Here is a 13,234-nt window from a genome sequence, read left to right on the forward strand (position 1 = left end):
TGTAGCTGTGCATTGGGTTCTTCCGTCCTAAGTGCAGGACCCTGCACTTATCCTTATTGAACCTCATCAGATTCCTTTTGGCCCAATCTTCCAATTGGTCTAGGTCCTTCTGTATCCTATCCCTCCCCTCCAGCGTATCTACCACTCCTCCCAGTTTAGTATCATCCGCAAATTTGCTGAGAGTGCAATCCACACCATCCTCCAGATCATTTATGAAGATATTGAATAAAACCGGCCCCAGGACCGACCCTTGGGGCACTCCACTTGATACCGGCTGCCAACTAGACATGGAGCCATTGATCACTAGAACATTGAATGTTTCTTATGTCAGAAACACACCATGAAATATGAGCTATTCTTTATGTCCCACACATAAAATAGTCCAGTTTTGGCCCATGATTTACTAGGGGCACTAATGATCTGAAGGGAAGGGAGCAGAGAATATATTTTCCTTGCAGATATTTATTTATCTACTTATTCTAATTTGTAAAGCAAAAAACCAAACATATTTATAAGACCCTAAGTTGGCCTTCTTTCATTCCTCCCATCATAGATGAACCCAATCAGCTCTTTTAATAGCTAATATTTTGCCCAGCTTGCTTATAGTATTATTTCTTCTGTATTCCTTGGACTTCTGTAGTTCATTCTCCGTTATAATATCCATAGCGTTGTCTTCATTGCAGTTAATCATACATACACACAAGCAAACTATTCTATGTATGTATAATACAAAACCCCCTGTTTTCTGTGTTAGTATTTTACAGATTTTGTTACGCTTGTATAGTTTTAAGTTAATTTTGGCACAATAAAAACAACTCATTTGATTGACTGCTTTATAAGGATATCATCCTTGAGAGTATTTTAGTACTTTAGTCTGTGATTTAGGGAAGCACTGTTTAACTTTCACTGACTTTAATTGGTTCCTGAACAAAGATGGTTTCTGATTTGATGCCTATATGGAGCCTTTATGGTAGAGCCCTGTAGTTCACATAGAAAAAGTTCTCTTTCAAGTAGTGGAAGTGCCCCTTTTTTACAAATGAGTGTGGTTGATCTGTATCTTAAAGACACAATATATAAAAAGCTCACGTTTTATGGTTGCTACTGTGATTACTTATTGACAGAATCATTATTAAAAATATCTACACTCTTTTGCAGGTGAATGAAATCTACCATGACGAGTCCTTAGGTGCCCACATTAATGTTGTTTTGGTGAGGATAATCATGCTGAGCTATGGGAAAGTAAGTAAAGGCTAATTTTAATAATGGATCTAGATGTTTCCGGGATTCTTTTAATGAACTGTGTAATTCATATACTACTCTATTTTAATTTGTTCATTGTCTATTAATATAGCATTAATGTATAATATGTAATTTACATCTACACTTGTTTGTTTATTATATGAAATGCATGCTGGAAAATAACTGTAACATAAAATTTCCTGTTGTGTTTTCTCTTATTATGTCACTTTAAGTTACCGCTTTGCTTTGGCAGTATTATTTCAAGTTTGTTCTAGATAACTTATGGCAAATTTCATGGGTATTGACCCTTTTGGCCACTAGAGGGGTATGATATATACTGTGTATGTTATACATGCATAAGAAAGCAGTAACACGTGACTGTGTGTATCATAGAATATCAAGGTTGGAAGGGACCTCAGGAGGTCATCTAGTCCAAACCCATACTCAAAGCAGGACCAGTTCCCAATTTTTGCCCCAGGTCCCTAAATGGCCCCCTCAAGGATTGAACTCACAACCCTGGGTTTAGCAGGCCAATGTTCAAACCACTGAGCTATCCCTCCCACTTATATTACCATACAGTAAGTGCATTGTGGGCTCAGTTCTGCTGAGCACAATGGCTCTGATCCAGCAAATCCCTTAAGCTTGTACTTAAGTAAAGTTGGACGACACATGTTTAAAGTTAAGCATTTGCTTTGTTGGATTGGGGCCAGAGTGTCTTGCACTTTGCAGAATCAAATCAAAATTAAGAATTACAAGGTTTTTTTTTTATTTTCTACAGTTCTGTTGCTGTTTCTGTGGAATGGGTCAGTTTACAAGCAACACTCCTGTAAAGAACATTGAAATGATGAGTGATTTTGAAAGTGGGATTACTTTAAAGCCTTTAGTACTTTTACCCCAGTTTTGTCTGAGCAACTTCTAATTCCTTGGAAACTGGAGGAGAGTTATAAGCATGTTTATAACATTCATTGAATGAGGACAAGCCCTACCAATTCCTCTTAGGTACAGCAGCACCTGCAACTATTCAAGTGAAAATATTTTTATGATCTAGCTTGCCTTTTTGTGACTACAGTTACTGTCATTTGGACATTCATGAGTCGTACCTGATTTGCAGAGTCAGCTAAGTATTTAGACATGCAAGTGGCCTAAATGGTATCCATAAACAATAGAGAGTCAGTTCAGCTGGTATAAATGGGTGTAGCTCCAGTGAAGTCAACAGACTTGCACTGAGTTACCATAGCTGAAGATCTGGCACAACACCAGCTCTTTGCTGAGAGTCAGGAGGCCCTGAGTTCTAATCCAGGCTCTGCTGCTGACTCACCACGTGGCCTTGGGTTAGTCAATTGACCTTTCTGTCTGAGCTTCTTTTTCTGTAAATTGAAGATAGTAATACTTTCTTGCCTGCCTCACAGGGTGATGTGTTTTGGAGATATAAAGTGATATATAAATGCTAAGATAAGGAAAGGAGTGTGGGGAAAGTGTTTGTATCTGCCATTCTATGGCCCAGCGTTCATAGTGTGTATATTTAGAAAGTTGGGTTAAAATAGGGGAAATAACTTAATAATTGTTATATGGATAATAATTGAGAGAATGTAAACAGGCTAATAATTCTCAAGTTGGGGTGGTAGAAGATACCCATGCAGCTGGAACCTTTATCAGTCAATCAGATGCCTTGTTTTGTAATGCCCATGTATTAAATGTATGCATTGCTATGTCTATCTCTGTATAGTTATATATCTATAATAATCTAATATCTTGCAACTTCTGCTGGTTTATCTGCTGAAATATAGTAAGTACAGTAGATCCCAATTCCACTTTCCGATTCTTGTTTGCGTTCCAAGAAGAGGGTGGGTTGTTTTTCAAGAAGAAAAGAGGGAAAAAATCTAAACAAAAAATATTGTTCATTAATAATTTGCATCTCACTGATACTGCAGACCTGTATAGAAAGCAGTGTGCTTCTGTGTCACTAGTTTGCATCCCAACTAGGTTAGCAGAGGATGAAAACATTCACTCTGTAATGGCTGTTTGGCCTGTGTGAAAGGAGCAGGTGATCCCAGTCAAGTTTCCAATGGGCATATGATCACATTACAAAAATGACCATTGCAGTTAGCGCCAACCGCTCCTTTTATTGGCAGGCTCAGTAGTGAGTAACCCGGAGCTGGATTCTGATACCCAATGGGTAGCATCTTAGTCTGCGAGTAGCCCCACTGATTTCAACAGAATTGTATGTGGAGTAAGGTACCATTTGGGTATCAGAATCTGTTCCTGAATGAGCATAGAGACTGAGCTCCGCTCTCTCTTCCAGAGGTTTTGGACCTGGTTCTCATTTACACTCCAGCCTCTTTGCACCATTCTGAAAGTGTAAAGGGGGCTTTAAATAAGTGTAATTTTATATAATTGTAATTTACCCCCTACTTTGAGGCCTCATTACCTAGAGCAGTGTAAAGGAGTCTCAGTGTAAATGAGAACCAGGCCCAGATTTCTCTTCAGAATAGGGTTGTTAGGGAAAGGACATTGTACTGCCCCAGCCTTTTTAATCTGTTCTGTGGGGGGGTGGGAAAGAGGCTTCTAAAGTTGTGCCAGCAGAAGCAGTTTTAGAACTAAAGGGATGTGCGCAAGTTAAAACAATGCAAGAGTAAAATGGCCTGTTTGGCTTCACTATGTGAAAATATCACCACGTAATCTTGTTTGAGGAAAGTATTGCTTTAGAAACCTTCCAGTGGGTACCTTAAGGTTTGCTTGCTTCATTCAGCGCAATTTGGTATATAGATCACTAGCATGATAAATAATCATAATAATTACATTGGGGTTCCATAATAGATGGGGCATGGATGAGTGATGCACTGTTTTTCCTTTGAGGTTGTGACACAGTTGTGAGTTATTGCAAGTACCACCCACCCCCAAACAGCCTTTCACTGTATTGTTTTTTAAAAAGGTTTATTTTATTTTATACAATATGTCATCTGTTGGTGAGGGTAATACAGACAATACTGTGGGTTGCATAGCAACCAGCTTTTCAATGGTTGTTTTTTGAAGGCATCACAGTCACTGAACTGCACTCATTTTCAGTATTTTCGGGGCAGTAAAATAAACCCAGCTGTAATTTTGAAAGTTTCAGGTCCTTGAAATTTCAGCAATTAGATGAGAATGAACAAATATAGAAGGGATACAGGAAGTTGCTCCTCTACATTCGTTGTGATAACATATTGCAGCTATCTAATGAACTGAAATCAAAACATCTGAGATAGTTGGATTGAGATGGCACATTTTTCATGCACAAATTATTGCTTCTGCAATTAAGCCAAGCATGAGAGAACTGTTATTTTTTCATAAGGACTAAGGCTAGACTGTGACTTTACAATATGTCTTGAGTAAAGGGCAGCATATAGCTGTGCTGCCCCAGGAGTAAACCCGGGAACAAATTGTGACCGAGAGTCACAATTCATTTCCTAAAAAGAAAAGGATACTAGTGGCACCTTAGAGACTAACCAACTAGTGCTCCTTTTCTTTTGGCGAATACAGACTGACACGGCTGCTACTCTGAAATTCATTTCCTGGATTCCCACTTGTTTAGATCACTTGTTTAGCAGATTACTACCCGCTCTTCTGCATAAATGCAACTGCACCAGCAGGCACGTTGAGGGTGCATGGCAACACGGCTCCACCCAGTCCCCACTTTGCCCCATACCTGTGAGTAGGACATGGGATATTGGTCCTCCAGAGGCTGTTTTCTGCACTGTACTCTGAAACATTTAGCCCATGCAAAAGAGAAGGGGGACACTTTCTCTCCACTCACTCCCCTGAACAGGCACGTAAAGCAAACAATGATTTTGTCCTTATTCAGTGACTTGAAAATGGGTTTTTTGGGATGTATGTGCCATAACTATAGCACCATGGCAGCAAAGGAATCATGAAGAAAATTGTTCAGTCAGATGCATATTTCCCAATTACTGTTGTCTAATTTAGTTTGTTTCTTTCTAATTTTAATCTGGATTCAATTCAAAATTCATGAGAGATACAAGGTGGGTGAGGTAATATCTTTTACTGGACAAATTTCTGTTGGTGGGTGGGACGAGCTTTTGAGCCTCTGGAAAGCTTGTCCCCTTCACCAACAGAAGTTGGTCCAGTAAAAGATATTACTTCACCCACCTTGTCTCTCTAATATCCTGGAACCAACACGGCTACAACAACATTGTAAATAATATATGATAATTCATGTTTGTCTTCCTTTCTGAAAAAAAGTATTCATTGTCTTACGGAATGTTCAACATTCAGTAAAGACAGAGATATTTTGAAGTTCCCATATACTGCAGTGATGGGGGCTTACAGTTGCTGTAATTATATTTTTTGGATGGAATATAGGGAAGAAGAATACTCAAAGAAAAAAGAAATAGGGCTTGTTTCCTGCTCTATTGATATCAGAGGTAGCTAGATCTATTCCCAACTTCGTAAATTACAGATAGATTTGGGGGGACAGCTATTACCCACCACCTAAATTAATAATTCAAACATATTATTTGATATAACAGCTCTGTAATCCAATCTAATATTAAAATAATCACAGTGAAATAAACAAAATAACAACCAGAAAACCTCACAGAGAAAATGATAGAAGACAAGATGAATGACATGAGAATGAATAAAAATGACAATTTGTAGTAATAATTCATAAGATTTAGATAGTGTTTTATATTCCAAAGTGCTGAACAAACATGAACTAATGTATTCTCCCAACTTCCCTGTGAAGTAGGTGAGTAAAGATTATTATTCCCATTTCACAGTTATGCAACAAAGATGTTACATGAATGTTCCAGTACAACACAGCAAGTAATTGGCAGACCAGGGTTTAGAATTCTTACATTCCTGGCTTCCACCACCATGCTGAGGCCATCAGACAATACTGCTTCTGTACAAATGTAGCAAGTACGCTAGAATATGTTGATGTCTCATAACAGCAAGAGAGAAAGTTAGACACACATTAACCATCACAGGCATCATGCAAATGGAAAAGAATTCAGGAAAGATTTTCCTCTAGGATCACTCTGGACGCAGTTCACCAAATGGACACCAGGGTTAAAATCCTGGCTCCATTGACTTCTGGGGATTTGATTGATTTCACCCCATATCTTTTCATGACATGATGTTTTATTTATCCTTGTGTATCTATTTTTTTCAAATTTAACTATGACAAATGGTATTATGATGCCTCCGTGTGGATAGGAAGTAACTGAGCCAGCCATGCTGGCAAGCAGTGGCTTGCTTTGAGCCAGCTTCCTTTTTTCTCCATTCTTCACAGCAGGGTAATGTGAGTAATGTAGCTAAGGTGGAACTACAAGTATGGAGAGGCTGGAAGGACAAGCTTATTCGATACTGAATGAGGTGCATGACCTGACCTGACCACCTTCCATTTGCTCCTGGCTGGTTTAGAGAGGGGTCTGCTGTGGTTTTGGGGCTCAGTTGGATGAGATGCTGAGCACCCTATACTTCCAATGAAATCAATAGGTTCAGGAGGCCCTTAGTAGCAGCTTATAGAATTGATGCACTTTTGCCAAAATAGTAACTGTTACCTATGGTATTTATTTATTTAATCAGTCATTCCTTAATTTATTTTTGTTACTGCTTATCACATGGATTGTGGTAACACCTAAAAGCACCAATCAGGATTGTCCGAGGCACTATACCTACACATAGGAAGATAGGGTCCCGGACCCCAATTGCATGCACCTGACTCCATGCAGGTGTAGACTGAGTTGCAGGACCAGGCCCTAAGTATTATTTATTTGTGTATTGAGCTTTGCTTGTTGTGTTGCTGTGTATGTAAGTTTGCATCACTTTTTCATTAGTTTATTTCGGGGGTGGAGGGGTATTTTATCCCCTCTCCTTCTGTGGGAATGAACGAATCACCTTAATTTTAAATCAGACTCATTGCATATTGTTTCTCAACTCATTTTGTTGAGGGCCTTGTGGGGTGCTGCACTGGCTGACCCTATACACTGTACTTTGTATTTCTGATTTACTTATATTTATGTAGAATTAGCAACTGAGAAATCACTATTATCAAAAAGTGTTAGAAATCCTTCAAACACAAAATGTCAGTTTGCTGAGTGAGCTCTTTTTGTTAGTGTGGTTACCATGGACACCAGATGCTCTCTTTTATTTATTTTTCCTTATCTAGTTCAGTATGACAGGAGAGAATAAATAAATTAATCTAATATACAATAAATGACAGAAATGCCATATAGAAATAATGTGAACAGAGTATTTTATGGCGTGTTTGCTTATTTAGAAAAGGAAAAGCATAGATTTTAGATTGCCTCAAAAATATACACGCTGCTGTACTCTAACTTTCACTATCAGTGCTTTTAAATCTAACAAGTTAAGGTTCCCCTGCTCACCCCCAGGGAGCTTCTGCAAATTCCGAAGAATGGCAGTGTCTTGCCAGTTGTTACTCTTGGAGCACCATCTAATGGATGAGTTATGAAAGATCTTTTTTCTAGCAAGACAAGCCAAAGTTCTTTACATTCTTGTCATTTGATACCCACTCATCAGCATTAATATACCACCAAAGCCAGTTATTCCAAATCCCAGTTAACTAAAACCCTCAATTAACCAAAATGTGATCATGTCCCTGATATCAATATGTGGTTCACAGAGATTCCCAATTTTAATATTCCTGAAAATTTTTGATTACTTCGGATTACATTTTTTTCTATAAAAACTTTTAATGTTTGCAATATTTCTAATATTCCACAGGGCAGAATCTTAACTATTAGCTGTCCCTGCTTTCTCCTCCACACAGGTAGGTTGTTCCCCTACCCATGACCTGTCTAATCAGCAGACATCCCATGATGTTTCTGTCGCCTGCCCCCTGCAGTCCCCAAAAGTTCCTGGTTCTCTTGCTGCAGTGAGAATGAAGTTTCTCTCTCCACTGGCAGCTGAGTAACATTCTCCAAGGTCCTGCTGGGGAATATGTTCTTTTCAGGTCTCTCCAAGATCCTAGCCAGTTGTAGCACCTGCAGGCTCTTGGAAGCCAGCAGCACAGACATGTCCTTAGCAACCAATACCACATGCCTCTTCCACCTCCTACTCAGCAAGTGCCTGCTAGCCAACATGCCTCTGTGTTTGCAAACTAAACAGGGATGGATTTTTGCCTCACTCAGAGTCTTGTTTTTTCTGCCCAGTCTGTTTCTACTCCTGTTTTACTCTTCTTCCTCTGAGTCTCATTTTCTTTGCACAGGGACCAATTCAACCCATGGTCGCCTTACCTGGGCGTGGGGGAAGCTCAGCTCTTGTCTACAATGGGAAATAATATAAAGAGTTATGTAGCATAAAGAGTTATGTTATCTTGGTATCTCAACTTCTGGGCACCCCAAGTCCATCAAGTCTTTCCATGAACCATCTCCACCATATCTCATGTCCCATCTGCCATGCCTACCCTCCTCTGTAACACTCAGGACCATCCCTATGGTTCCCATGGATTTCTAAGGAGTTCTCTTCAGCAGGGTGGAAGTGGGACTCTAGTGGGACTCCAGGAGTCTGGAAGGATCCCAGGAACCTAGCAGAATCTGTGATGGCCATTATTGGTTGCACCCTTGCCTCATCCGTTTTGGGAATCCTTGCTAAATAGCAAAAAGCAGTTATTCAAGAGAGGCACTGTCTGCTATCCAGCCAGGTTTCCCATTGCTTGATGCTACCCTGTGGTGAATAAGGAGTAGTGACCAATGGACCAGTGAATATTCATACTCAAAGACCTTTGAATATAATTATTATGTCTTAGTGAAGAAAGTGCACTGAGTGTTTCCTGTCCCCAATGTGAACTCTCAAATGGTTTCCCTGTCTAGAAATCCTTCCTGCTAACTGAGATCATAGCTTCCCTACCTATGTCACTGGCGATCCCTTTAATGGACTTGCCATTGGGTGTCTGAGTTTGTATTATAAGTGCTTATTTGCACCATATCTTTTGTGTAAAGCATTCTGATGTCTGAATCCAAACTCTCTACCTAATTTATTAATCTGTTATTGTCAAAGCTTCCAGTGCTTCAACATTCTTGTTTTGCCAAAGTCCAGACATCAATTTGGCAGGCCATTCTTTTACTTATTCCAGTATTTTCCCCCACAACTCTTTTAGGAATTCCCTTCTCATGTCCTCTTTACTGTATTAGAAGAAATGATAAATACATCCTTATGTCTAAACATAAATCATATTTATTTTCTCTCATTTTTGGCACAAGCTAGTTTTTGTTCTCCATTAAGTACTTTGGAATGATAAGGGTTTATAGTACTGTATGTACATTTAAATTGCTGTGGCTCTTGTTATGGTAACATTGTTGTCCTAGCAACATGACTTGTGCAAATGGAAGGCCAGAGTTCACATGTGTATTTTGTACAAATTTTGGAAGACATAGGATGGATCAATTAGTCATCCATTTTATATCATCCCACATAGAGTAACCTTTCATAAGTATTAACTGCACACTGCTGAATATACTATGCCTGAAATGCTTAAGAAAATGCTATTTTTAAAAAAGCAAATGTTAAGATTGGACTCTAAAATACCCCTTTTTGCCCCTCATTCAAGGGTATTTATCCTTTACACCACACCTGACACACATTGACTTTTTTTGAATCGCCTAAGTGCTTACTAGATATCACAGATATAATATGTTCCCCATAGGAAGTGCTGCTTAACGAGTGGACAGCTACATTTTGTGCCATTATCAAGTGGTCTTCAGATGTAGGATGAATTGTATTAATTCATTGTTGACAAGTGCAGACTTCAAAAGCACACTTAGCCATTGCACCTAACTGGAGATCCAATAGCATTCAAAGGCCCAACAAAACACTGTTAACTCCTCTGCCCCCTTGCACTGCTGATTTAAAAGTCATGCACATATTCCATCAATCTGCCATTTCTTCCAGTTGCTTTCCTCAGCCAATAACCATTACTCCTCTCTTATCCTGGATGAGTCTTAGCCAAGTAACTGTAGTCCAAATTCCAAACTTGGCTGCATGCTTGTAAGTAATTGCACCATCCACATCTGATGAAACTGAGACATAGAACTGAGTGTCCTCTTACTAACTCTTCTAGCAGCCTCACGTTAGAGGTAATTGGAAAAAAATTCAAAATAGATTTTTGTCAGAAAAAAACTGTTTTGACTAAACCAATTTTTTTTAATGAAATGGTTTTGATTAAATTTCCCATGAAAGAAAAAAACATTAAAATGATTATTTTTTTATTTGGAAACTTTTTTTCTTGAAAATTTCAAATTTTTGTTTCAAAATTCCAAAATTTTATGATACAGGTTTTCATTTTTTATATTTTTACATTGCATTACAACACAAACCGGAGACACTTTGATCTAGAAAATATATTTCAATCAGTACTGAGTAACATCTGCCCTTAATTATTTTTAAAATAAAATAAAAATAAAGAATATTTCAACTGATATATTGTCATGAAATAATGTAAAATCATAATTATAATGATGATAAAATATAAAAATGAGAAAAAACATAAAGTAAATTCCAAAATGAGTTTTGGATTTTCATTTTTGCAGGAAATTTCAAAATATTTGTTTCCATTCCAAATTGGAAAAAAACCAAAATTTTGAAATTTCCCCCCAAAAATGCAATTTTCGGGACAGGGTGATAATTTGCAAGATTGGCCACAACAAAAGATGGTGAGGGGAGGGTTAAGCAGATGCTGTACGAACCCTTCTTAAGGAATTCCTATCACCTTGCTTTCCAAATACACCTATAATGGACCCAAGATCTCCCTTCTAAACTTCACCCGCCAAGAAGTACAAAGACCCAATATGCAAATTGTAATTGGAAACTCCCTCAGCACTTCAGTGAGTGACACTGATTGAAACTTAAGCAGAGAAGATTTAACATTAGTTCTTTCCTACTCCACACCAAACCATGGATTACCTGTGAGGCTGGTAATCCAGTCTGATTTGTGTACTCTTATTCATGGAGTAGCTGGAAGACTTCAGAAATTGTGAAACTTTTTATGCTGCAGCTGAGAGGAGCCAACACTCCGAACCCCTCGGCCTCACCCCCACCATATGAATTTTGTTGCATGCACCAATATGGAGGTGATATGTCAGACATCACCTCCATATTGGTGCTCAAAACAAAATTCATTCCGCACATGCATGGGGAAAAAATAGAGGGGACGCTGGTCATCATGATGCTTTTTTATTTATTATTATTATTATTATTTTATTTTATTTATTATCATTAGAAGTAAGGCAAACAGGTGTTTTCCATCTCTATGTTCTATGGGCCAAACTCTCTGCTGGTGTGACTCTGCTGAAGTTAGCAGAGAATTTAGCAATAGGTTTCTGTAAGAAGAAGAAAATGTAGGCAGAATATCTGGACAAGTTGCTGACGGTGAGATCTAGCAGCCTATGGAATAATCTGCCGAAAGACTTGATGGAAGCCACATTCCTTGACATCTGGATAAAATCATAGGAAATGTATAATGAGGAACAATCATGCACTAGCAGGAAGATAACTGAATGAGAATGTTCCAGCTCTAGATTCTATGTACAGTAAACTATATTAGACACTTCAATATTTTAAATCCAGTGTGACTTGCTTACATACAGATAGATTAAATAGAGAGTAATACATGTCTCATAAGTTTGTTACCAAGTTAACCGTGATCTTTTCTTGCAATACATTGTAGGCAACATAAATTATGTCAAAAATGCCATATCTAATGTGTGAATGGACATGTGATATTTCCATACATAGTTCATACAGTAAGTTTTCTTCTTGCAATATTTCCTTTAACATGAATGGAGCTTTCATACAATGTTTGAACAAATGTCTGAGCATATTTTCAAAGGTAACAAGTTGAGAAGGTTGGCCAAAGTTAATTGGACTGAAATGCTCTGGTCTAACTAAAGATTTTGGGTTCCATATAGAGGTATCTGGGTGAAATTAAGGGTCTGTGATATGCAGGATGTCAGACTAGATGATCTATAGTTTCTTCTGGCCTTATAATTTATGAAACGATGAAATAATCATCTTTTTCTTCTTTGAATATCCAGTCCATGAGCTTAATAGAGATTGGGAACCCTTCCCAGAGTTTGGAGAATGTGTGTCGCTGGGCCTATCTACAACAGAAGCCTGACACTGCACATGCAGAATATCATGACCATGCTATTTTTCTCACAAGGCAGGATTTTGGCCCATCTGGCATGCAAGGTAAGGCATATGCTGAGTGATCAAATGACTTATAAATATTACAATTACTGATTGGGGTTTCTTCCCCCATTCAGAAAAAGCTAATTTAGCTTAGGAGCCACTAACATTTATCCTTAGTGTGAGTGTTTTGCCAAGTGCTATTTGTTTTCAGGTGACCTACGCTAGGAATACATTCGTTTCTCATTGTTCTATTGTTTTACCTCTCTGTTTCAATAGCGTTATTTTGGGGCACATGTAGGGTGACCAGACAGCAAGTGTGAAAAGGCAGGATGTGGAAGGGCGGATAATAGGTGTCTATATAAGACAAAGCCCCAAATATCAGGACTGTCCCTATAAAATCAGGGTATCTGGTCACCTTAGGAACATGTCTTTACTCTTATTCAAGCCAAAGAAATCTTATTGCTTTGATCCCTGTATGCTTATGCCTAGAGTTGAATCTCAAATAATGTTACATTCTTATGTAAAGACCAGTGTGTCTCAAGACTAAACAGCCGGCATTCCCTCAAGAAAAATGGTCACTCAATATTATTAGCGAACAAGGGGAAATACTCTAGCGGCATTATAACATAGGAGTGGCAATGTGGTCTACTGGTTTGAACATGGGGCTAGGAACCAGAAATTTTAAATTTATAATCCCAACTCTGCCATTGAGTCATTATGGGTACATCTACACTGGAATAAAAGATCTGCAGCGTGGCTGTAGGCACCCAGGTCAGCTGACTCGGACTTGTGGGGTGCAGGCGGTGGGGCTAAAAATCACCTTGTAGCCATTCGGGCTCTG

The 13,234-nt window shown here is 38.6% G+C and overlaps 1 protein-coding gene across 3 annotated transcripts in view; it reads left to right on the forward strand.

Annotated features, from left to right (window-relative positions):
• The window catches only part of ADAMTS2 (ADAM metallopeptidase with thrombospondin type 1 motif 2), a 258,408-nt gene that overhangs the window by 198,956 nt on the left and 46,218 nt on the right, over nt 1-13,234 (forward strand). For all 3 annotated transcript variants that reach the window (XM_073355401.1, XM_073355403.1, XM_073355402.1), the window contains exons 5-6: nt 1,156-1,239; nt 12,297-12,453. In XM_073355401.1, coding sequence (XP_073211502.1) covers nt 1,156-1,239; nt 12,297-12,453 — 241 coding nt within the window. The remainder of the gene's footprint in view (nt 1-1,155; nt 1,240-12,296; nt 12,454-13,234) is intronic.

The sequence above is a fragment of the Lepidochelys kempii genome, chromosome 8 (genome assembly GCF_965140265.1).
Source record: "Lepidochelys kempii isolate rLepKem1 chromosome 8, rLepKem1.hap2, whole genome shotgun sequence".
NCBI lineage: Eukaryota > Metazoa > Chordata > Testudines > Cheloniidae > Lepidochelys > Lepidochelys kempii.